This window comes from Budorcas taxicolor, chromosome 9 (assembly GCF_023091745.1).
Source record: "Budorcas taxicolor isolate Tak-1 chromosome 9, Takin1.1, whole genome shotgun sequence".
Lineage (NCBI taxonomy): Eukaryota > Metazoa > Chordata > Mammalia > Artiodactyla > Bovidae > Budorcas > Budorcas taxicolor.
Genome location: NC_068918.1, coordinates 54,152,622 through 54,180,065, shown reverse-complemented (window position 1 = coordinate 54,180,065; position 27,444 = coordinate 54,152,622). Strand labels below are relative to the sequence as shown.

The window sequence follows — 27,444 nt, the reverse complement described above, 5'->3', positions numbered from 1 at the left end:
TCCTACAATTCAGTTCAATTAGGTCACACTGCACAGGTAAAAGGCTCAATCCCACAAGACTGCTCTTGTTTCACGTGCCAGTTCCAAGTACTAGGCCTTCAGGTAATTTGTACTTCTGTCCAAATTGGAGAGGGTCTGGGTTTAGGAATATATGTTGCTCTTCAGTTCACCAGATTACCTTTTCTATTCTTCCTCATTCTCTCTGATGGCTTACTACTTCTAGTAGTTATAGGGTTGTAGAGAGGACAAGGTAATAAGTGTTTTCTTTTGAGTGTTTGATAGTAAAATATAATTCTGTCCTTCCTACTTTCCTCCTTGCACATTTTTAAAAAGCTTCCTCTGTATGCCAGAGGATACAAGCAAGACCTCATGGAGTATTCCTTCAAGATGCCCTCTTTTCTAAGAAATAGCACCTAAATTTGCCATGTGTTGATGAGTCTTAAACCTTGAAGTGTGAGAAAGACTAATTGTGGCATCTTCTATATTAGAAAAACATTTAATTAGAGTTCTACTTCATTTAGCATAATTGTAGAACCTTTTAGATAGTTTTTAGTAAGTTAACTATTTTAATAGCTGTAGAACAAGTGTGTGTCTAATTCCTGCTGCCAGTTTCTTCCATTTCTTACTTCTGTAGGATAAACAGCATTTTGATTTACCTTTTAATAATTTTGATGAGGTGAAATATTTGAACTCTTTACTTCATTAAGGAATGAAAAGTGTTCTTTATTTTAAAAAATAAGCACTTTATTATAAAAATTTCTTGAACTTATAATCATTCTTTAAGTCCTTAATAATGATTTTATGTATGTTGAACATCTTTAGATTGATTTTTTTAATGATAAAACTTGTCATAAAACATAATATGCAAATAATATTACTTTTTATAACTGAAAATACTTCGTGTCTTTTCTGGCCATAATGTGATTCATTTATTGTTAGATGTTTCTTGCATGAAAAATAGAAAACATAAATATTTGAAATTCTTCACTGCATCTCTGCTCAAATATAACTTGCCCACACATCTTTTTAAAATAACTTAAATCTCTGAAATTTGGGGGTGAAAGATGACATTTTGACTCACAAAGATAGAAAAGAAGGCTTACACTATTTAAAACCAGACTTCATGAAATGATGCTATTTTTGGATGAATTAACACTATTATTTTCTCCTACAAAGAGCTGCTGGATTATGGCTTTATTACTTTTAATATTTTAATCAGTATAAACTGCTTTCTGTTTTTATAAAATAAAGTTGTTTTTCAAAATTTCCTAGGGAGGAAAGAAAAACAGTTGATTTGTCAATCTGTATTTTGATTTACATTGAATACTTTTTATTATTCCTTCCAAACAGACACTCCTTGAATATGCAGAGAAATGGAAAACTTCAGAAGATCCTTTACCTTTATTGGAGGTATACACAGTGGCTATCCAAAGTTACGTTAAAGCCCGACCTTACCTTACCTCTGAATGTGAAAATGTAGCTTTGGTTCTGGAACGCTTGGCATTGTGAGTAAACTTTTGAGTAAATAAAAAGATTAAGCTTTTTGTTTTAACTCTGCATCTCAGGTCTTATGATAGTTTAATTTTAAATAGATTCGTTTTAGAGAGTCTACTGATAAGATTAGAATTATTTATCTTATTTTACTTTAAATTTTAATAATTATTTGTATCCTTACAACTTCTTGTTTTTTAGAAGCTGTGTTGAACTTTTGCTGTGTCTGCCTGTTGAATTATCTGATAAGCAGTGGGAGCAATTTCAGACACTGGTGCAGGTGAGAATATTTACCTACTAGATTTAACATAGGTATATTTTATGGTGATTTTCTTTATTCTGAATAAATTATTTAGTTAAAATTTAAAAGATTTAAGTGATGACAAACATTAATTGCTGTTCTTATTAACAGTGGTGACTTGCACATAGTCAGTACTCAAGATGTTTATTAAATGAATATATACATTTAAGTAGATTGATTGAATATTGCACAGTTCTTTAAGATCAAATAATTAGAACTTTGCCACAGCAGTAAAAGAACACAAAAGAAAATGCCCTCATTTGTGTTTAGAAACAGTTTAATTGCTGAGAATTGTGGTGTGCTTTATAAGAATTTAACATACCTCATTTAATCCTTATGAAAACTTTGTGGGGATAGGTATATTTCTCCCATTTTAAAGGTGAGGAAACTGAGGCTCAATTCTGCAGTATTTATTGGCCCATACTTATACAGCTAATGTCAGAGAAGTAATTTGAACCAAGATTCTTTATTGCATAGCCCATACTTTTTCTCCTGTATCTGAAAACACATGCTTTATCTCTTTTACTTAGTGCTGTTATTCTACTTTTAAAAGTACTGCATAGTTTAGCACTTAGTTGTTTCGGAGTATTTCAAGAATATTAAATTTTGCTTAAGCACGAGATTGTGCTGGATATGTTATAGCTTCAAGTAAATTTTGATTAATTGGTTAGTTTAAAAGAATGTTCCTGCCAGCTAATCTCAGAAAGTATAGTTGTCTCTCTATTCCTCTAGCCAGAGTTCTTAAAATACCTTTTGGCCTTATGTTTTTCCATAGAAGCAATATAAAAGTAGATTAGTCTCAGATTTTAGAAGCATGTGAAATAAACTATACTTAGGCAGAAAAGTCAACTTTTCTATTTTAATATTAAACATTAAAATCTATGTCTAGTACAGAATTCTTGAGGATAGGATTCATGTCTTTATACCATAGGATTTCACATAGTATTTTACACATATAGATACTTAATAACTGTTGAAAGTGTCTTATTCTACGTATAGTAGATACTTAATAACTGTTGAAAGTGTCTTGTCCTGTTTGTCACATTGCAACTAACTTTTTGATCATGCAATTTCTACTTCAGCATATCAATAACTTGTGTCTCAGGTTTTTTTCCCCAGCAAGTGGTTATTTTTAGGTAAATGATTGTTTCAGAACTATATTTGTAGTTTGGTACTCACATATACTCTACCACAGAATTAATTAAGTAGATAGTTTATATGCAAATATTCTACTGAATTCCTCATACTAATTTTGTTTGTCAACATAAGGTAAACTTTGAAACTTTCCTTTTTGAAACAGTAGCACTACTTGATACTTTTCCATGTGGATTAATGAGAAGGAAATAACTAAATTCCAGTATGGTAGCTCTCAGCAGTTGCTCAAAAAAAAAAAAATCTTAAGGCACTTGAACTTGTTTCAGTGAGATTTTTATGGTTTTGAGGAATAAATTTTTAATACAAATACAGCATGAGCTTTAAGAGTTTCCATGACACTTTGCTTTCATTTCAGAGCTTCTTATTTTATGCTGGCTTAACTGCATTTATTTTATTTCGCCTGTGTTTTAACTCAACATTTCTCTGCCCTCCTAGAGGATAAGCCCCAGAAACGCAGGGACTAGTTGCTCTCTTCCCTGGTACTTTGCCCACAGAAATTCTCAGTAAACATTTTCTGAATTGAACTAAAATTGTTGGTCTTTTGTGGCCTGAAAAACATGCCAGTTGCATGAACACTTGGAAACGAGTAAGCAAGGCTCAGTGTCAGCTTTAATAGGATATTGCTAAGACTATGCAGTCTTACAGATGTATGAAAAGTCATACATTTAGTTGTTTCCATAAGTCCCTTTTATTGAAATACGTGTATATAAGTTGTCATTTAGGCTTTGATGTAAATTTGTCATCTGTTAATGGTAGAAGTTTTTTGGAAAATTTTTTCACTAACAGAAGATATAAAATGTATAAGGTCTTTCATGGTATGGATATTCTGATAGCTTCCTCGAGAAATAACTTTGCTGTTGGTTTAGATCTTGGGGGAAAAATAATATGAACTTATTTCTAGAAATATATTTTATTTATTTAAAATTTATAATTAGTATAATTCTTATTGAGATTCATCTTAAAAACGAGAAGGATGCAGCACTTTGTAATGTGACATGAAAATTTTAAGATTAAAGTCTTATTTTTCAAAAGTTTAGTATTATATTTAAAGGCTGATAAGCTTGCTTTTGAAAATCTGTTGTAATTCTTTGGATGTTTATTTAATATTTATAGGTAGCTCATGAAAAGCTGATGGAGAATGGCAGCTGTGAATTGCATTTTTTAGCTACTCTAGCTCAAGAGACTGGGGTGTGGAAAAACCCGGTACTGTGCACTATTCTTTCCCAGGAACCATTGGATAAGGATAAAGGTAAATTTTCTAGAGAGAAGAGAGAAAGAAAAAAGAATCATTAGATTAGAGAAAATAAGTACTTAAAATTGTTCTGATATAATCCCAGAATATTCCAAGAAGGACCATTTTGTTTAAGTTTTATATGAGGTGCTTGAAGCCCTTCACCTTTTTTTTTAATTGGGGGAAGATGTATTTATAGGATTATGTAACCTTAGGGTAACAGAGGAACTCAAGTTTTTTTCTCAACATTATTTTATCAGAGGAATTCCCTCTGTAACATCTGACAGGTGGCAATCTAGCTTATATTTGATAATTTACTTGACAGATGGAGAAGCAAAAGTAGGGTAGTGAAACGATTTTTCTCAAAATAGATAAGAAATTAATGCTAGTAACTCTAAAGTCTTCTGCCTCTAAGATTAGTACTCTTTCTTAAAGTTTTTTCTCAGACCTATTTTATCCTGCTTTGTTATTATTATATGAGCTTAGGCAATAAAGATCCCAGTTAAACTCAAACTGACAGGTATCCTACTAGATAGATGGCTAAATCACTAATATGTATAACACTTAATGTTCAGAGTTCAAAAACTGTTATGTGCTGTGAAGAAGAGCACATATCATTATCTTTGGTATTTTCTTGAGATTATTTAGGAAAGTGCTCAGATTTCACCCTAAGTTTTCCCAAGGTATTTAACTAGAGAAATAAATAAGCTTCTTCCATTGTTTATTGTCGCTTTTCATGTTGGTTGATGGCAAAGCTTAGGCGTTTTGCTATGTGATAGCAATTTCTGAAGAAAGGAGTAAATTCATCATTTGTTCACTCTTCGGTACTTCAGTATTTACCAAAAGACTTCTCAGCTAATCTTCAAACTTCTCATCAAGCTGATTGTTCCTACCTGACTCCTCTCTTAACATTTCCCCAGCTTTCTGGATAGTTTTAGCAGTGTTATCTGTTTCTTGGCTTTCACTGCAAGTTTATTTGTATTACTGCCCTTGGTGTATTTCCACAGATTAGTTACATTATTCTTAGACCTTAGAGAAATAGATCCTCATTATTTAAAATAAGAGCAACATTTAAGGTTGAGAGTCTTAGGGGCTTTTTGCCTTTGGTGTATTATTTTTTATCCCCAGTATATTACCACCACTGTGTTTTTATTTCTATAATTAAATTCTGCATTTCGCTCTTCTCAGCTTTAGAAGTATTGGATAGAATATATTAATAATAATACCAGGTTCCATTGTATGGTTATTGCAGTTTGAAATGTGCTTCTATATGCATGGTTTCTTTTAATCTTCACGATGATCCTGTGGAAAAGTGGCATCTTTTTTGTCCCTGTTTTACAGGTGAGAAAGTACAGGCTCAGAAAGATTAGTTGTCTTTTCTGTATCACATTGCCAGTGATGTGAAGTAGAGCTGGGAATCGAAGTGAGGTCCCCAGCTCTGTCCTTTTTATATTATGCCATGTTGCACCCAGCCTAATAAAATAAAATCACATCTAGCTTAAATAAAGATTTAACTCCTTTTTTCTGTTGTCAGTTTCTGAAGAACATCTTTGCCAAACTCACACATTGTGCTAATGCAGAAAAATAGAACGTTTACCTTAGCAGAGATTTAAAATTTACCTTTAAAGAAATGTGCTCAGTGTCTTTACTTGTTTCAGTGTGCCTAACATTGTCTCTGTAACAAATGTCTTTGCCCATCTCTGTGCTACTTTATTTCATGATCCTCACCTGGCATAGCTACTGGAATAATTTGGGCTATAAAGCAAAAGGAGTTTCTACAGTAGCAGATAGACTGTAGGTAGCCAGATTTTAATATGACTCGTGAGGTAACCAGAGAGATGTTATATGACTGAGAGACTGTGCAGCTATAATCTTTATTTGGCCCTGTTATTAGACTACTTGTTATTTAGACTACTTCTTTGACGGGAGTTACTCTGTGGGTAGTCACACAGACTTGAACTATATGTTGAAGTAATTAACATTTTACACATATACACTACTAATTTATTTACATTTTCAAATTGGGCAGTTGTACAGCATGTGGAACTTTCAGCTTTTTATATGATACATCCAAACCCTTGGTTTAACCTACACTGGTCTGTGGCAGGTTTGATAAGAAGAGCTAGAGCTCTGCCAGCAGTAGGTACACTGTAATAGGCTATATTCATTAGTTTGTTTATAGCAAAGCGTTTGAAGTTTTGATGTAGTATTTGAACAATGGATAATCGACTTAATTCTGATTTATTTTAAATAACTAATTTTTATTGACTAATTTTAGAACTGCTAAAGCCAGGTGGCTCAGTGGTGAAGAACCCACCTGCAGTGCAGGAGATCTGGGTTTGATTTCTGGTTCAGGAAGAGCCCCTAGAAGGGAACGGCAGCCCACTCCAGTATTCTTGCCTGGAGAATCCCCATGGACAGAGGAGCCTGGCAGTCTGTAGTTCATGGGATTGCAAAGCATTGGTCATGACAACACACATGCAAAGCCCAGCTAAAACCAACAAATGTTCTTTGATTTAGGGATTGAGGGTGTATGGGACTCAATTAAAAATGCTGGTTTCCCTTTAAGGTTTTAGCATCCTAGAATAATGTAACTCTGATATTTAAACCAGTATAATTCAAGTTGATGCCCTTTGAATATCACAGGAACTTTAGGCTTACATGTTACTTGTGCCTTTCTTTAGTTAGCATCTCAGAATTGGAAAGGCACTGAATAATCACTTATTTTTTACTCAGTTTTAACTCCCTTCTAAAACATCACTCACTGGTAAAATGAATGGGCCATTTTTTGAATACTTACAGAGAATGGTAACTATGTAATTCACTCCATTTATAGCTGCTATTAGATAGTCTTTATTGTGTAAATTGTGAAAAACTATGTGCTTAGAGTTGCTCTCTTTTGCATCTAGTGCTACCCATAAGGCCATGCATACGTAAGAGTACAAATCCCTCTAAAGGGGCTAAAAGCTGTCCTGGTGTGGCATGATTTTTAGTCTACAGGCATGATTTCTGACTTCAGTGTATTTTGTTTGTTGTTCATGTGTAATTCTCGAAACTTAAAGTGAACCCCAAATATGATCTGGCCAGCTCTGAAGTCATAGGCACTTCCATCCTCTTCATCTTAGTGTGATTTATGATGACATCACCTTTTTGGATGACCTTATCATTCTTGAAACTCAGTGAGGTTACTAAAATCACCAAAAAATTTAAAAAAAAAAAGCTGCTCAAATTATTTGCGTTTTTATACATAGTATTTTGGCATACAAAGTATTCCTTTTTTTCTTTTTTTAAATTTCACTGTGTTAAATCCATTCTGCCTCTGCAGCTTGTCCATATTATGTTAAATCTTGGTTTTGTTAGTTCAAGGGTTTTGTCTTTCCAAGTTTAAGCAGATATTATTAGCATACAGTATGTTGGCATCCAGGTTCTTGATAATGACCATTAAAAAGGTCATACCCAAACACCTAGCCCCTGGGATACTTATAGAAATTTTCTTGTTTCCTTCTAGTCTTTTAGCCAGTGCCCTTTTGATTATGGTTGTTTCATCACATATGCCTGTTTCCTTGTGTCTGGTCCATGGCTTTCCTTTTTGTCTGTAGTGACACTATGATGAGAGACCACAAGAGGTATTTGGCTAGAGTTTTATTAAGTAAGATTGTTTACTATTGAGGTTAGTCTGGCATTAATGTTTTTAAAAAATATTTTTGTTTATTAATTTGACTGCGTCTGGTCCTGGTTGCAGTGCACGGAATCTTCATCGCATCATGCGAGGTCTTTCACTGCTGCTCACGGGCTCCAGTTGTGGTGCAAGGGCTCCAGAGTGCGTGGGCTCAGCAGTTGTGGTGCAAGAGCTCCAGAGCACGTGGGCTCAGCAGTTGTGGTGCAGGGCCTTACTTGCTCCATGGCATGTGTATCTTAGTTCCCCCAGAGGAAGACTGAACCCATGTCCTCTGCATTGCAAGGTGGATTCTCAAACACTGGGCCCCCGAGGAAGTCCCTGACCTAATCATATTTTAAATGAACTATTTTAGAATAGTTTCCTAAATAACTGCACACCAGTTTTCCCAACTATTAGTATTGTACATTAGTATGATCTGTTTGTCACAATTAATAACCCAATATCAATACTTTGCTATTAACTAAAGTCTATACCTTATTCACATTTCCCTGGTTTTTACCTATTGTCCTTTTGTTCCAGGATCCCATCCAGGATATCACATTACGTTTAGTCATCATGTCTCCTTACTATGATAGTATTTTCAGACTTTCTTTGTTTTTGATGACCTTGGCAGCTTTGAAGAGTATTGTAGAACTGCTCAGTTGGGATCTGTCTGGTGTTGCTCACGTGATTAGTCCTTGGCTTATGGGTTTAGGGGAGGGAGATCACTGAGGTTCAGTGCCATGGTCATCATACCAAAGCTGCCTATAACCAACGTGACCTCTTCACTGTTGGCATTAACCTTGGTCACCTGGCTGAGATAGTGCATTTTTCAGGTCTTTCCACTGTGAGATTGCTCTTTTTCCACCTTTCCATGCTGTACTCTTTGGAAAGAAGTTACCATATGCAGCCCACACTTATGAGTTGGCGGGTTAAGCTCTACCTCCTTGAGGAGGCAGTATCTACACAGATTGTTTGGAGTTCTCCACAGGCAATTTGTCTTTGGTCTTCGTTGTATGTGGTGCCAAAGCAATCACTGCTTTGGGTCTGCATTACTGCCCTCGGGCTTTCTCTTAGTTACAGTGAGTGGGGGCCACTGTTTGTTGTGGTGTGTGGGCTTCTCATTCCTGTGGCTTCTCTTGTTGCAGACCATTGGCTCTAGGCTTGCCAGCTTCAGTAGTTGCAGTGCCTGGGCTCACTAGTTGTGGCACCTGCACTTAATTGTGGGATCTTCCCAGACCAGGATCGAACTGGAATTGCTTGCGTTGCAAGGCAGATTCTTAACCACTGTACCACCAAGGAAGCCCGAGATTTGTCTTTTCTTCCTTATCTATCTGTTTAATTAGTATGGACTCACTGATATTTACTTAATGCTTTAGTGATAATCCAACACTATTTGTTTATCAAATTGTTCAGCTTTGGCCACTGGAAACTCTTCAAGTTAACTTCTCTGTCCCTTTGACATAGCCCCATGGTTGTGGGTTATGTTTTTGTTTAAGTACTTCCTTGTTTTCTGTTTCTACAAGATGCTCCAGGTTTATTCTGTGTATCTCTTGCCCCAATCCTAGAATCAGCTGTTTCTCCAAGGAACCTTAGTTCCTTTCAGTGGAGAATAGTGTTAGGAACCAAGCCCTGGTAACTGGTTGTGCTCATTGCTACTGAGGTGTCATTGCCTCCAGGAACTCTCAGCAGACAGAGTAAAAAAATATATGTAGGTATAATTAATCTATGTGTGTACATGTATTTATAAATGTTTGTATATGTAACCAGTTGTGTCTATATTAAACTAAATGTGAGAGTTTATACAGATGTCTCCAACTCTAATCTATAGCACCTGGATCATTCTGACCTTCTCTTAAAAGAATGTCATATAATTGGAATTATACAGTATGTAGCGTTTTCAGACTTGCTTCTTTTACCATAGGCCATCCATATATTACTTAAACATCCATATATTACTCCTTACTTACTCCTAGTGTATGTATAGTGATTTCAGAATCGATAACCTGTACCCCTGTGGAAAACAACTTTTATCAGTGTACACAGTTCCTCTTTCCATATTCGTACTGACTCCTCTTATCCCAAGTTAGGTGAGCAGCCCGTTCTCCCATCTCTTTCAGTGAAGTTCTTTCATTACATTCATAAGACAGAATCTTTTGCCATATTTACAGTCTATCCTGGCTTTGCAACCTCCTAAATCATATTTTCAAATTTGCCTACCTTTGGAGTCCTTCTTCATGCTGTAAAGTTGTTTGGGTTTTGACCAATGCGTATTATCATGTGTCCTCCATTATAGTATCATACAGGATAGTGTCATTGCCCTAAAAAAGATTAACTGTGCTTCACCTGTTCAACCCTCTCCTGAACAGATGAAAATTACTTACCCAGTAATTTATAGACTTTTCAGTCTACCTTCGTTCATTTAAAAATATGCATGTAACATTTATTTATGTATTAGAGTGACTTACTAGCTCATTCAAAAAAAGTTGCTGAATATCCACCACAGTTTGTTTATCCATTCACCTATTAAAAGACATCTTGTTTTTTACCAGTTTTTGGCATTAATGAGTATAACTGCTATAAATATTTGCATACAAGTTTTTGTGGATAAATTTTCAGAGCAGTTGGGTAAATACCTAGGAGAAAGATTGCTAGGTTATGTGGTAAGAGTATATTTTGCTTTGTGAGAAGCTGCCAAGCTATACCACTCTGCATGCTGTTCTTGATTCTCACTGGTAGTTGCTTTTATCTATTTTGGGAATTTTAGCCATTCTAATATGTGTGTCATGATATTCCATTGCTTTAATTTGTGTTTCTGTACAGACAGATGATACTGAACATCTTTTCACGTGAATATTTGCCATCTGTATATCTTCTTGGGAGAAGGATCTGTTTATATCTTTTGCTTTTTAGTTGAGTTTTTTTTCTTTTTTTTAAATTTTTTACTGGCGTATAGTTGATTTACAATGTTGTGTTAGTTTCTGCTGTACAGGAAAGGGAATCATTCATATATATACATATAGCCACTGTTTTTAGCTTCTGTTCCCATGTAGGTCATTACAGAGTATTGAGTAGAGTTCCCTGTGCTATACAGTAGGTTCTTTTTAACTTATCTATTTTATGTATAGTAGAGTGTATATGTCTATCCCAGTCTCCCAGTTTATCTCCCCATCTTTCCCCCTTGGTAACTGTAAGTTTGTCTTCTATATCTGTGACTGTTCTAGTTTCGTAAATAGGTTTATTTGTACTGTATTTTTTTAGATTCCACATATAAGCGGTATCATGATATTTGTTTTTCTCTGACTTACTCAGTATGATAATCTCTAGGTCATCCACTGTTCCTTTTTGTTGTTATAGTTTGATACAGGTCCTTTAGCAGATAGGAGTTTGGCAAATATTTTCATTTACTTTGTGACTTGTTTTTCTTTACAGTGCCTTGCAGAGGGCAGAAGTTTTAAATTTTAATAAAGCCCAACTTATTTTTTTTTCTTTCATGGATTGTGCTTTTGTTGTTTTATCTAAAAATAATCACCAAACCCAAGATCATATAGATTTTTCTCCTCTTATCGCCTGGACCCTGGAGAAGGAAATGGCAACCCACTCCAGTGTTCCTGCCTGGAAACCCCTATGGGCAGAGGAGCCTGGCAGGCTACAGTCCATAGGGTTGCAAAGAGTTGGACACGACTGAGCAACTTCGCTTTACTTTATCTCCTGGATGTATCATATTAATAGTTTTGCGTTATATATTTTGGTCTGTGATACATTTTGAGATAAGTTTTGTAGAAGTGTAACCTAATTTATATTTGGTGAATCTTTCTTGGTTCTTAAGAGTCATATTTCTAATGTATTAATTTTAAGACTCTTAGGAATATATTTATTCCTCCAGTCTACAGTTTGCAAAATGTACCTCAAGTCCCATTTTGAAAATTATATTTTCTCACCTGTTTCCATTTGCTCCATTGTTCTATCTTTTTCAGTCTAAAGGTTATTATCAGACCCACCATTCTCTCTGTCATCATAAATAATGAATAATCAAACCCAAGGAGCAGAGACTCTTCTCAAGAAGTTAACCACCTCCACCAATTTGATTATATTCAGCTTATTTGGCACGCTTGTTTAGTTGCTATGTTGTGTCCAACACTTTTCCGACCCCATGGACTATACCCTTCCAGGTGCCTCTGTCCATGGGATTTCCCTGGCAAGAATACTAAAGTGAGTTGCCATTTACTCTTCTAGGAGATTGCGTCGCAAGCAGATTCTTTACCACTGAGCCACCAGGGCAATCCGGTTGGTAAGCTAGGGGTCATCTTTTTAATAACAGTTTGCATAGGTTAGTACCAGGTGCTGACAGTCCCGGTGTATGCATCCTTGGTCCTGAGCCTGCTGTTTTTTCTTTTTTTGTATATGCCATTATTGTAAAATCTAAACTTTGAAAGAGCTCCCTACTAACAGTTACACTGAATTCTTTCAGCCCTTTCCCTTCTATTTTGGAATAATTTGCAGTTGCATAAATTGTGTTTTTATTCAGCTTGCCAGTTCTTTCTTGAATCCTAAGCCCTGGGGTTCATTTTTTGTTTTTTGAACTCCTTGGTTTTCAAAGGAAATTTCTAAAGCTTAAGATTTTCCACAGTTCTTATAAATCCTTCAGAGCTTTGTGAGAACGTAAGTCTTTATTTCAGTAATAAACTTTGCCTTTTAAAATAAACAGGAAAAACATGCTGCTTGGTTTGCCAGATATTAGCATATCTATGATGTAATAATATTTTAAAGGAAGAGATGGGAGGAGAGAACAGATGAAATGAGGCCAGATCTGATTACATGCAGCTGAATTTGTTTTCAGATAGAAATCTCTAGTTCTTTGACTTGTTGAAACTTTTCGTGTATTTTTTATGGGCCTGTGTGTATCTTCTTCACCTGTATATTCTATGTATAGAATACCAAAATGGGTGATTCTGAAACCTACACTTAAATATGTTGACGGTTCTTTTGAGTGTTAAAACATTTCGTATACAAAATCACTAAAAAGAACATCTTGTTTTTTTTTTAAGTTAAAAAATTTTTTTTGCTTTCTCTCTCTTTTGCTCTTACTGACCTTGTCTTGTTATAAAAAATAAATAAATGGAATATTTTGGATTTTATTTTTAAAAATGACTGCTAAATTAGATTGCCCTCTGTTTACGTTTTACTTAGATCATTGAGGATCAATGACTGGATAGAATTAAGCTGATGGAATTTAACAGCAGTAAAATTGTAGAAGTGTTCACTTTCCCATTTCAGACTGATGTTTTATTTTGCATTTTGTTAACCGTAATTATATTTTACTGTTACATAACTAGATATATGGTGACCACCAATATTTTATTTTTAGTAGTAATGATTTAAAACATAAACTTACTGGATTTTCTAAACATCCTAGAAAAATTCATTGTTTCTGTTCTGATGAGTCTGGTTTCATTATCATGTTACATGGATAAAGACGTGAGAATTTAATTAAATGTAATAGTAATAATTAAATCTTATTCCACAAGAAAATTTTATGGTTACATACTACTTTTGTTGTTGTTGTTCAGTTGCTAAGTTGTGTCTGACTCTTTGCAGCCCCATGGACTGTAGCACACAAGACTCCTCTGTCTTCCACTATCGCCCAGAGACTTACTAGATTCATCTATAACATGGAATTTTAAAAATTTATATAAATTATGTTTTGCATCAATCATGCCAAAAATCAGTTACGATCGTAAAGTTTCAGGCTTAATGACAAAGCAGGCAGTTTAAGCACTTCTGAAATCTTCAGTGAAAATGCTGTTTCTTGAAATTTAGCTTATTCTCTCAGGAAAGGGTGAGAGGTTGGGTGAAGGAAGTGCTAAGCTTTTATTAAATTTCTGAATTTGAATTTTTTGAACTAATGCTGAATTGATTTTTTATTGCAATTTTTTCTATTGCAATTATTTTGTAAAAACAAAATAAAATGTATCATTTAGTCATTTTTAAGTGTACGGTTCAGTAAGAGTTCAGTAGTGTTTTATATGTTCAAACTGTTTTGAAACGTATCTGCAGAACTTTTTTAATCTTGCAGAAAGATTTTATCACTTGCAAAAATGATTTTAAACAATAGCTCCCTCCTTTTCCCATACTCCACTCCCAGTCCCTGCTTAGTCAACGTTCTGCTTTTTGTTTCTATGACTTTGACTACTTTAGATACCTCATACAAGTGAAATCATACTACATATTTATCTTTTTTTGACTGGCTTATTTCATTTAACATAATGTTCTCCAAATACAACTGTTGTTAGCATGTGACAGAATTTCCTTCTGTTTTAAAGGTGGATAATACTACATTATATGTATATGCCACATTTATCTATCAGTTCACCTGTTGATGGACATCTGGATTACTTCTACCTCTTGGCCCTTGTGAGTAGTGCTGCTGTGAACTCGGGAGTGCAGATGTCTCCTTGAGACCCTCCTTTGACTTCTTTTGTGGCATCCAGAAGTGGGATAGCTGCACCACATGGTAGTTCTGTTTCTTATTTTTTGAGGAACTTCTAGACTGTTTTCCTTAGAGGTTGTATCATTTTATAGTGCTATCAATAGGGCACAAAGGTTACAGTTCCTCTATATCTTCAACCAACATTTATTTTCTCTTTTTGTTTTGTTATTGTGTTTTTGAAAGCCATTCTGAGACAGGTGTGAACTGATATCTCATTGTAGTTTTGATTTGTATATCATTTTTGGAAAAGTGTCTCTTCAAGTCCTTTGCCTATTTTCAGTTGGATTATTTGATTTTTGTTGTTGAGTTATAGGAGTTCTTTATATATTCTGAACATTAACCTCTTATCACATATGTAATTTGCAAATATTCTCTCCCATTGTTTAAGTTGCCTTTTTACTCTGTTGATTCTGTCCTTTGATGTAGGAAGTTAACTTTGACGTGGTCTTATTTTTTTGTTGTTGTTCTTGGCTAACCTTTGGTATCATATCTAATAAATCATTGCCAAGTCCAGTTCTTGAAGCTTCTCCCGATTGTTTTCTTCTAGAAATTTTATAGTTTTGGGTATTATATTTAGGTCTTTAATTAATTTCAGATTTATTTTTTATATGGTATAAGGGTTTAATTTTATTCTTTTGCATGTGGATATCCAGTTTACCCAGCACCATTTGTTGAAGAGACTGTCATTTCCTGTTGTGAGTGGTCTTGCCACCTGGTTGAAGGTTATTTGATCATTTAGTGATGGTTTATTTCTGAGCTTTTGCTATTCTCTTGCATTGCCTATATTCCTGTTACGCCACTTTAGATTGTTTTGTAGTCCATTTGAAGTGAGGAAGTGTGAGACCTCCAGCTTTGTTCTTTTTCAAAATTGTTTTAGCTGTTTGGGATTCCTTGAGATTGCATATGAGTTTTAGGGTCAATTTTTCTATCTCTTCAAAATAGCCATTCCAGTTTTGTTGGGATTACATTGAATCCATAGCTGGCTTTGGGTTATTGGACATCTTAACCACATTAAGTCTTCAAACCCATGAACATGGGGTTCCTTTGCATTTCCCTGTGTCTTCTTTAATTTCTTTCAGTAATGTTTAATTTCTTTCAGAGCTCCCCTGGTGGCTCAGACAGTAAAGAATCTGCCTGCAGTGTGGAAGACCTGGGTTCAGTTCCTGGGTCAGTAAGATCCCTGGAGAAGGTAATGGCTACCCACTCCAGTATTCTTACCTGGAGAATTCCATGGACATAGGAGTCTGGTGAGCTGTAGTCCATGGGGTCGCAGAGTCGAACATGACTGAGCGACATAAATTCAAATTCATTCAAATTAGCTGTTTGCTTCCCAGGTGGCACTAGTGGTAAAGGACCCACCTGCCAGTGCAGGAGACAAAAGAGACTCGGGTTCAGTCCCTGAGTTGGGAAGATTCCCTGTAGGAGGGCATGGCAACCTGTTGCAATATTCTTGCCTGGAGAAGGCCATGGACAGAGAAGCCTGACAGGCTACACTCCATGGAGTTGCAAAGAGTTGGAAATGCCTGAAGCGACTTTTAGCACACACCCAGTGTTTATAGGTTTCACTGTTCAAGTATTTCACTCTCTTGATCAGGTCTACTAAGTACTTTATTCTTTTTGTTGCTGTTATAAATGGAATTGTTTTCTGAATTACCTTTTCAGTTTGTTCATCGTTAGCATGTAGAAATGCGTCTTGTTTTTGTGTTCTGATTTTGATATCCTGCAACTTCGCTAAATTTATTTAGTGCATGTGTGTGTGTAATCTTTAGGATTTTCTACCTATAAGATGATGCCATCTGCATTCAGATGATGATATTTCTTCCTTTTTATTTTGGATGCCTTTTACTTCTTGCCCAAATGCTGAATTGCTTCTAAGAGAAAATAAATTATTTTAATGGAATAGGTGATGCAGATTCATGAAAGTTATGATGGGAATTTTGGAATTTACTGTTTGAACACAAGGGGAAACCACTTGGAGATTTTAACTGGGAAAGGAGAGTTGAGTATGTTCTTCAGGGGTGGGTGGGGGGGAAGCATCCTGAGTCCTAGTGGAGATGTGTTAGAAAAACTAGCAGAATGCAACAGAGTGGTCTGGGAGATTAACAGTTTGATCTGAGAGAAGGGGGTGAATGGTAGGTGTAGAGGTGGAGAAAAATGAATGGGATTAAGTAGTTAGGAGTTTGGAAGTGACAGGATCGTATGGTGGATCATATGACAGGGTTGTAGGTTAGGATAAGGAGGAACAAGGCAGAAAAGGAAAATTTTTATACCACCTTTTAGTTCTCTTTAGTTTTATAACACATATTGTGGCATAGATATTTTTGTATGCAGAGTTTGAAATGATTGTGAAACAGCTAGCTGGAGATGCTGCAAGGGAAATTATGTGCAAATCTGAATGTGGAGATAGACACTCAGTAAATAGATTTGACTCCACTTTGGGGGGAATCCAGGACCTAGTCCTAAATTTTGGTGTATGGTACATGATCAGCTAATATTTATATAAAGATTTATCACAAATATTCAACTTACATATTGTAATAGTTTAAAAATTATCTTTCATGTTTTTCTTTTTACTATTATGTAAATGGCATTTTATGGAAAGAAGGCCATTATTACTTTAATTGAACTGACAATCACTCATTTACATTGCCATTGTAGGTCATCCAGATCTCTTGATAGGGTGGAATGTAGTAAAACCTGCTTTTTCCTCCCAAGTACATAAATACACAGAAAATAAATAAAAAGGCTACCCAAGTAAAATTCCATGTATTTTATTGTTTTCTAGGATGGAGGTGGGTTAAAGCAGGGTAGTGAGTGAAATTTGATGTGACTGGCTACTTAAGGATAAAGATAAAGCTTTTTTTCAAGAGTCTGATAATCTTTGATGTGCTGTTATAACTTTGTAAGGAAAACATGTCCTGGAGTGGAGAGAAATAGAGAAACATATAGAGGAATGAGGGAAGGAAAGCAGGTAAAAGGAAAATGGAGAAGAAGAAGAGGGATTATGGGGAGTGAGTTTCCCTCCCCTAAGGGGGAGGTTCTGAATAGAGCGTTAAATGTAATCTACTTTGGTCCATTTGAACCATGAGCTTCAGAATACATAATTACTTTCCTCTGAAAACAAATGCTACTTCACAGCTCTTTTACTTAAAGTGCTATTCTAACAAGTAGTAGGCACACTAGCTAAAGAAGAATTTTCTTTTTCTCTTTGCATCACTGTGTTAAGGTGAAGTTTGCAAGACTGGTCTGCTTCTGGTCCCGGTTGTATTGTTAACTGGTTTTATGACCCTGGGAGGTCATTTGCCTTCTGTGAGCCTCAGTTTACTCATCTGCCAAATGATGGAGCTGGATAAAATGATCTATAAAGCTCCTTCTGCTCTAATATTCTGTATTTCTTTGAAATCTGTTTTGCGCTAAGTGTGGCAATGGTTTCCCATTGTTTAAAAACACACACACAAGTATGTTTTTGAAATGTATAGTAACATATTCTACTCTACTTGAGTTAGTACAGAAATTATTTTGTATAATTTCATTCTAACTACATGCTGCTCTTTGAGATTTTAGGGACTGTTTGAAATTCTATTAAGATTATCATTAGTTTCATTTAAAAGTTGCCACCTTTAAATAATTTCTTCGCTATGATCTTCAGAGTTCTGCTGAGTATGAGTTATTGTGGGAGTATGTGAAATAATTCCCAGGCTTTTTACCACTAGTGTTTCCTGGAACCTCAGGCTGTTTCTTAAAGTCCATAACTTATAGCCAGAATAACTTTTTTTAAAAATTCTTATTTCCTTAATGTTTTCATTGAAAATCTTTACAGATTTTGCTTTGGCTATTGAGCTAAACTATGAAAAGGTATTTGCAGTGTAATTGTCCTAACAGAATCATGTGATATTAAAAAGAAAAGTAATGCCGTATGTATGTCAGACATACCGTCAGAGGTACCAGAGGGTTATACAGATAGTGTCATTTATCTGTGTTTAGTCTTTATACTTTTTTTTTTTTTGGTGTAGTTTAATGTGTAAAGAATAGAGAGTAGCAGGAATAAGGTCTAGACTTCAAGAAAAGGATGAAATTTGGGATCCTGTATTAAATTGCTTATGTGCTCATGGTTTTAATACTGAGGAGCTTTGATCATACTATTTTACAGAAGAATATTTTCATAGTGAGTATGGTTAGAGCTAAAGTTACTAAATGGTAGCAAAGTTTATTTACAGAGAGTAGGAACATCTTTTATTTTCCATGTTCTAACCCACAAATTACTTCCTAGACATGTTTTCCAGTCCTTTCACAAGTTGAGAAATCTTGTGTTTTATTTATAGGGCATATAAAATTTTATCACTTGAAAGCCTTCCAAAGGTTGTCGGCTAGCCATCACTAAGTAAATTTTTAAGCACCATTTTCATCCTGGTAAAGAAAACTTAGGGAAAAGTTTAAATTTGTGTTTGTTAAATTTTAAAATCTCCTTCACAAATTAGGAAAAAAGTTAAATTCTTCCTTGTAGTTGATCAGACAAGCACTCAGAAATTCGAAGTTTGAACAGAATGAATATTTATTATACATTAGCGGGTCTTAAGCAAGTGTTGAGGTTTATTGGTTGATACTTTTAAAACCTAGAGAACTTCCAGCAGACTACCCTCCAACCCCTTATTTATTTTTCCGTAGATAATTTAAATTTGTCCTAAGATACCTAGTAAGGCTTTAAATTTGTCCTAAGACACCTAGTAAGGCAAGATAGGGCTTTCCTGATGGCTCAGTGGTATAGCATCCACTTGCAGTGCAGGAGCCACAGAAGATGCGAGTTCCACCCCTGGGTCAGGAAGATCCCCTGGAGGAGGAAATGGCAACCTGCTCCAGTATTTTTGCCTGGAAAATCTCATGGATAGAGTAGCCTGGCAGGTTAAAATCCATGGGGTCACACAGAGTCAGACATAACTGAGCATGCATGCTCAGACTTCACCTTTTAAAATGAAAAATACATCAACAGAATTGAACACAGTATTAGTTGAATTTCATCTTCTAGAATATCCAAACATCCTTTTGTGGTTACCATATAAGTAATCCTCCTGCCATCGCAGGAAATGCCAAGAGAGACAGCTTCAATCCCTGGGTTGTTAAGATGCCCTGGAGTAGGAAATGGCAACCCACTTCAGTATTGGCTGGAATAGTTCATGGGCAGAGAAAACTGGCGGGCTGTATAGTCCATGGGATTGCAAAAAATCAGGCACAACTGAGGGACTGCACATATACACATATGAGTGTGTAATGCCCTCGCCCTGCAAATTTCTAGAAATGCTAACCCCTGATATTCAAGAATAAAAGCTGTGGGAGAAAGAATTTAGTATAATTTTAATAACACTGACTCAGAATTCAATGCAAAATTATTTTTATAATCAGGAATTCAACTCACCTCTTGTAAGTCACTATAAATGGTACTTTAAGGGCCTAAAGTATTAATGCAACTCTAAAAAATTAACTACATGATCATCTGCTGATAAGATCAAATATTTTGTGACAGTCTGAGAATAACAGAAAATTGCAACAACAACAAAAAAGTTTAATTTCTCTGCTTTAAACAAATATTCCTTGTAAGTATTTGTATTGCAAATGAACTATTTACCAAATGTTAATAATCTATTATGTCTTGTTTTTTAAAGTGAATGAATTTTTAGCTTTTGAGGGTCCCATCTTGTTGGATATGAGAATTAAACATCTAATCAAAACAAATCAGTTAAGTCAAGCAACTGCTCTAGCAAAGCTGTGTTCTGACCATCCAGAGATTGGTACAAAAGGTAGTTTTAAGCAAACTTACCTTGTCTGTCTTTGTACATCATCACCAAATGAAAAGTTAATCGAAGAGGTGAGTATGTATTCTTTTGTCAGTAACTATTTTTTAAAGTAAAACTAATAATTTTTAATTATATTAGAATGTCTTTGACTTCCTTTTCTCTTAAATAGTGAAGAGCCATTTATCAGTGTTAAGTTTTTGATGTGCTCTTAGATAGTGATTGTAAGCAGCTTTCAGGATTATATGTAAACATTTCACCGGGCTTCTACTTTAAATAAATTGGTTCTTTTTTATCAGAAAGGTGGTGGTAGCTTAATTTAGCTAGCATTTTTTTATTAGTGTTCGGGCTTTAATTTCAGTTTTACCTGACTTCACAATACTTGCAGATTTTAACTAAGTAACTTTAAAAAATGTGTATGTCTTCCCCCTAAGTATACTCTTTCTCTCTCCCTCTGTATACATATCTATCTCTGTATCTATCTATATTCATTTTTATTTGCATTAGTTTAATTTAAATTTGCATGTTTAGTTTTTCTTTGTAAGACAAGTGATTGTGTTTTTTTCACTTCTAGTTGGCATAAAGCATAGTATTCATGTATTTATGTATTTTATACTACAGATTTCTAAAAGTAGAATCGTAATCCAAATGGGATTTTGCATCTTAGAGGACTCATAATTCCAAAATGAAGTTGAAGACAGGGTAGGAGAATTGAAAGTTGTTGATCAAAAAAGCAGAATATATATATAAAGAGAATAGATAAAGAAAACTATAATACATTGGACAGTGATGTGTATATATGTCTTTTATCTCTAATATAAGTATCCTTTGATTCCAAAGCAGTAGTGAATGGAGAACAAAGGGATTGTGGGACAGATTTTAGGATATGCAAAGGGAGAAGCTGAAATAAAAGAGAGGACAATTAACAGGGTGCATGATCCCCTGACTAGATGGAGATTGTAATCAGAATCCAGAGGAAAGATAACCTCTAACAGAAAGCTAAATGCCCACATGAGGTTAAGGGTTGGAATTATAATGGTGATTGTGTGATTTTTCTTGAGAATAGAAAATAAAGAGGAAGATGATAGCCTTGGACCAAGATGAGAAGCCTGTTGTGTATGTTTTGGATAATGAGGATCCTAGGAAGAGTGATGGCATGCAGTTTGTAGACCGGATGAAGTAGAGCCAAGGGCTCTGGCTTAGGAGATCATTAGTTTGGATATTAGCTATTTTTCTCTTTAGTGTTTCTCTTTTATCTCAGGTAATGCTTTTTTCATCGCTGTTTAATAGGAGCTAAATAGAGGATTGAAATTTTCTTATTAGTCAAGAATAACTTTGTAGACAATTCATTGGCAGATGTATAAAGTTTCTTGAGATTAGCCTTTGAAATGTGTGTGACATTTTTTAGTCCTTAAATAGTTATTATATTGCATCCTGTGTATTTTTCAGCTTCATTTACGTTTTCATTATCAGTTCTGTCCCAGCCCTTAATTAAGTCTGTCCGTCTGCTCATCCTTCCTTCAGCAGATTTTTATTAGTAAATGAAAGATGTCATCTAAACACTGAGGGAGTTGTGAGTGAGTAAAGCCTGGGTCCTTAGAAGCATACCTTCTAGCAGGAAACTATCTAAAGATAGGGTTGTTGCATCAACTTTTAAAGTCCTGTTGGAAGTTGAAGACTATGAATTTGTTATCTCCAGGAAAGTCTCTATTTCTGGCTATCCTGAATAGTCAAAAAAATCTTGCAGAGCTGAACCTAAATTCCCTCTTGGTTTAATTATCCGGAGTTAAGTAACAACAGCCCACCCTGCTGTGAGAGATCCTCAGGAAAATTCTCTCTGAGGACCCTGGGTATCTCTGATGTCATATGAAGTTGTTTTTTCCTTCTCGTTTTAAGCAGGTGGAATTAAGATATATCATGTTCTTTAAGCAGAGTACACAGAATCAGTTTCCCCACCCAGAAACAAAACTAGATCACATACTGTAGAACAGAACAGAATATGTGTAAGTCTAACAACATTCCTTGTTAGAAATCCCTTTTCACTTAGAGATTGTTTGATTATTCATTTATTTTTCTATTACAAACATGTTGAAACTGAGTCTTCATTGTTCTAAATGAAGTAAATTCTGTCATCACTTCTGCCCCAAGGAAAGTATCACTTTGGAGCAATTGCCCAAACATTGCCCCCTTCGGAAGAGGTAGGCTCTCTCCCTCACATGACCCACTTCAAACATTTCCTTTACCTATCTGGTTCTTGTAAACATTTGAGGTTTTTACCCATTCCTTAGAGTAGGTGGGAATAGATACTGGAAAGAGTCGACCATGACCTGGACCTATAGTCTTTGTCCAAATGAGCCAGTAAGCAAGGAATTGACTGTTTCTCAGGACCCTTCCACTGTGATAGAAATAACAGCTAGCCCTGGTGAACGGCCGAGGAATGAGGCTGAGAGAGACCAGTGTTTATCTGGCTTCTCTTTAAGGACTGGGCTTTGGCCTGGGTTCTTGGTGTCAGTATAAAAATGAAGTTAGCAGTGTTTATGTTATATTCAGTATTTCTATTGGTTTTGTTGTCAAAATAAACATAAAAGTAAAATCTACTTTGTCTCTCTTATTTCCCATTTGACCCAAGTAATTATTAACTGAAAATTTTTTATTTCTAATATTTTTACATAGAAACATACTTTAAACATGCACACATCCTGGCTGCTAGGCACTTTTCCTGCTCTTAGTATGGACATCTTTCCATGTCATTTCTTTACAAATCAACCTCATTCCTTCTCCTGGCTACATAATTCCATAGTATAGATTTGTAATTAATATTTTAGTTAGACTAGAGGACATTTAAATTGTTGCCTGGTACTTGTTGATACATCCTTTCATTCTTCTTGAGGGTACACTGGTGGGATAAATTTCTATAAGTAGAATTGCTGAATCAGAGAACCTACACATCTTAAATAGGGCCATGTCATCCCCCCACCCCCCAAAAAAAGATTATATGAGTTATGCTCCCATAAACAGTATATGAAATTTTTTTTTCCGTAACACTTTTAGATTATTTGTCTTTTAAATCTCGTGTAAGCTTTTGCTACTCTGAGAGTTTTTTAAAAAATAGTAGCTAATTATTTTAGAGTAACAGGTTTACCGTTTAAGTCCTTTTCTGGATGGAGGAAAGCAGTTATACTTTGACAAGCAAAAAGCTTCTCCTGAAATGTGTTCAAGCCCATATATTTTAAAAGTGCACTTGGTGAATGTATGTGAAATATGAAGTGTTCTGTATTTTTTGAATATCTAGCAGAAAGCCATATTAAAACATAAAAGTCATTATTTGCACTTTTGAAATAATTTTTACACTTTACAAAGGGATTTAGCAAAGTATATCTTTAACAAACAGTATAACTTTAGCAAAGTATGTCTTTAAAGTTAATGCTAATTGACTTTAAGTGTTTTATTCATATTTTTAAATTTTCTAGTGTTAAATTTTTGGTCATTTTTTCAAAGCAATACAGAATAGATATTTGTAACATATAAATAGTCCCTATATTGATAATATATTGATAGTGCTTACTTTATGCTGCCTTGGATTTTGAAAAATAATTCTTGCTCATTGATGGCTAAAGTTGACCTATGTTTCACTTGCCCAGTTTTAATTCAGCCATTGATTAGGTTTCATTTTCTCTGTAGTGTCCTATCTTTTTTTTCAAGTGGGGTATCTATATTAGGGAAGTAAAGGCTATTAAATAGTGTATAGTAAAAATTGCTTCCATAGCATACCATACCATAGCATACAATAAAAAGTTAAGTTTTCTGTATAATTAAATATAGCAGATGTTTCAGTTAGTATATTGTGTATTTGTGGATTTATAGTTGTTTGTTGTTAGTTGTTTGTTTATAGTACGTTTGTTGTTTTTATATTTTACATAGATATATGTTTTATTATTAACTGTAAGGTAATATAGATAATATCCGTGGAAAAACTATTATATATAATGTACACATTTTTCATTCTTTAACCATTCAGTAAGAACACCTTAGGTTTTTAAAAAACATGAAAATTTGATTCAAAATAAATTAGACTTTCATGATGTAAGAATTTTTTTAAATTGAACTTGTAAAATCAGCATTGGTCAATGAAGACCCTCAATGTGCTTATGCAGTATGCTTATGTAGAAGTCTAGAAAAAGCACAGACTTCGAAGCTAGATCTGGGTTGAAATCTTGACTCTGCTAATTAAGCATGCAGCTTTGAACAAGTAACTTAATTCTCTGAGCCTTGTCTCTAAAAAGAAATAGTATTAGTATTAATATAAATTAAATAGTAATATAAATATAAATAGTATTAGTATAAAAAATAGTAGTTTATATCAGGCAAGCCATTGTGTTGGTTTATCAATGCTGTTCCTAAAGAAACTGATGCAAATAAATAGAGTAGCTGCTATTTGTTATTATTACTGACATCTTAATGTATAAAATGTTACTAATACCTATCTTGTATAAAAATTGTGATTAATGATTATATACATGTATAAAATGTCTAACAATACACATTTAACTTACTGTAGGTATTTGAAAATAATAATTGTATAAATATATATTGTTCAGCCCTTTTTGTGTTTGTTTACATAAGGTTCCTTATAGATAAAGATCTATACAAAAGAGGCAGACACAGGAATAATGGGAAAAGTGCTGTGCCAGGGAGTTCCAGGATTTGGGTTTTAGTCATAACTCTTACACTAACTTCATATTTACTTTAAGAAGTGATTGTTGTTAAACACATAGATTCCAAGTTGGGTCTTAGTGTTTTCTAGCTTGATTTAATGTGTAAAATGGAACTTGTGACTCTTACACTAACTTCATATTTACTTTAAGAAGTGATTGTTGTTAAACACATAGATTCCAAGTTGGGTCTTAGTGTTTTCTAGCTTGATTTAATGTGTAAAATGGAACTTGTGAATCTGTCCCCTTGCAGTCTTTATCCTTGTTGTCAAAGATCAAACCTCAGGATTACCCCATTTCCATTCAGACACTTGTTTAATTCTAAACACCTTACATTTTACACACACACACACACAAACATTTCCTGTATTCAAAAATTAATGAGGAGACACAGAGATTAACAGGGAGATGTATAGTTAACTCTGTGGTACATGGGTGCTAATGGTTTGTGTTGATCTTCAATTCTTTTTGTCATTTGACAGTTGTACCATGTTAATTCTGTGGAACACCAGTGATTTGTGATTGTATGCTCTTTGTCACATCTTTATCTTAAAGCCAATACTTATAGAGATCATAGGTAAATTCTGATTGTTTTATGTAGTAAATCATTGTAGAGATAATTTTTAATTTTTAAAAAATAAGCAATAGATGTAAGTGCATAATTAAATGAAGCAAGTTGCCTTCATCTAGGTTATACTTATGCATGCATGACTTGACAAGCTTTGAGATGGAATGAATATATATGAAAAGAAAAATAATGGAGATTTATAGAAAACTGAGGTGAGCTTCATTTAAAAGTGGTATAGCTACATAAAATGTTTCATGTTTTATTTTATTCCCTGTGATTAATAGACACTTTGTTTTTTAGTCTGTATCCAGTAAATGTTTGTCTTTTTGTTCGTTCTAATGCTTCTTAAATTACTGGATAAAGGGAAAAAAATACAAGTAGCAGCTTTTCTTCTTAAGTATTATAGACCTGATTTAATGGGTAGAGGTTGCTTATAATTAGCATTAGTTATTTACATATAAATGAATAGTTGTAAAGGTCTTGAAAATCATTGGTTCTCTGACTTGAAGAAAGATTATTTCTTTAAACAGTAGCCCAGTCATGACAAATTATGAATTGATAATGTATGAGTTAATGAGGTTTTGCCAAAGAAAATGATCTGTACATATCTAATAAAAATTGTAAAGTATATTATTGTATATTCTAACATAAAACCATTTTATGGTATATTTCTGTATCCTTTCTCTGTAGATTTCAGAAGTTGATTGCAAAGATGCCCTAGAAATGATCTGTAACTTAGAATCTGAGGGTGATGAAAAAAGTGCTCTTGTCTTATGTACTGCATTTTTATCACGTCAGCTTCAACAGGGAGATATGTACTGTGCTTGGTGAGTTGATTTTCTTTTGAAAAGAGAAGGTTGTTAAATAAGATTACAGATAGGTTGTGCAGATAGCTTAAGAACATATTTTTAAAAGTCTTTTTAGTGTTACCAAGACAAAAAAGCTTATTTTCAGATACTATATGCTGTGTAAACTGATTATCAAGTAGTTCATATTATAACTTAAAAATCTCTTTATATTAAGAGACTACACAATTCCTTAGTATACCAGTAATGATCATATAATGATCAGTTATAATTAGGAAAATTTTAAATGTTGGAAGATGAAAGAAGGACTTATTTTATTTAATGCTACAATAAAAATGTTTTCAGATATGTAAGCCACCTTTAATTTAATGTATGTATTGTTCCTTTGCATCTTGCACACTTTTTGCTATTAACGCATAACTATGTGCTAGTCATTTATGTGTAGAAATATAGTTCATTTACCCACTTACAAGGTGTCATTCTATTAATGCTTCATTAAATTCTTCAATACAGATTTCTTCATATGGTACATTCCCTAGTCCTGTTACATATATCATCCTTTGGGAGGATACAGATAGCAGGGATAATTACTTCAGTTAGATCAAAAAACTTAAGATCAGCTGTCTTAAGTTGGTGTTAGCTCAAACTGACAATTTATCAGGTCAGTCGACTGTATTATTAGTCTTCAGTGTTGTGCTTGTATTGTGGAAACACAAAAGAAAATTTAGTGTACAGCATTCTGAAATTTAAGAATATTTACCTGAACTGGGAGGGTGAGCTTGTGGTAGGAAGTGGCAGTACAGGGAATTGAGTTGAGATAGAAAAATCAAATCAACTAGAAAGCCTGTAAGTAGTTCAGCTGGGAAGTTACGAAAGTTTCCTGTGGATATGGAATGAGGTGAGAGAAATGTTTGAAGAGGCTGATAGATAGGGTCAATAATAATGATGCATTAAATTAGAAGGGCAGTGAACCAAAAAGAATGTTAATTATCCTTTTCATGTATTGACTTTCAGGTTTCAGGAGAGATCAAAGTGGGAAAGTCTTAGAAAAAACTAAAGAGGTGAAAGTGGTCAAAACTCGAGAGACAGATTTTGAAGTCCTCAATATGCAGGTTAAAATCCAGTAGATGAGCGGGTTATTCAAGTGGATGGTGAAAAGGGCAAAGTTTCTAGGACTGGAAACTGAGGAGCTAATTGGAAAGGCCTGTATGGAGGAGAATACTTGAAGTAGCAAAGATTTGTGTGG

General features: G+C 34.4%; 1 protein-coding gene across 1 annotated transcript in view; it reads left to right on the top strand.

Moving 5' to 3' along the window:
* ZNF292 (zinc finger protein 292) overlaps window positions 1-27,444 on the top strand; it is a 92,127-nt gene that overhangs the window by 52,404 nt on the left and 12,279 nt on the right. Inside the window, 5 exon segments of the mRNA XM_052645988.1 lie at window positions 1,351-1,505; window positions 1,693-1,771; window positions 4,061-4,196; window positions 19,984-20,186; window positions 26,083-26,219. Of these exon segments, the coding sequence (XP_052501948.1) occupies window positions 1,351-1,505; window positions 1,693-1,771; window positions 4,061-4,196; window positions 19,984-20,186; window positions 26,083-26,219 (710 nt within the window).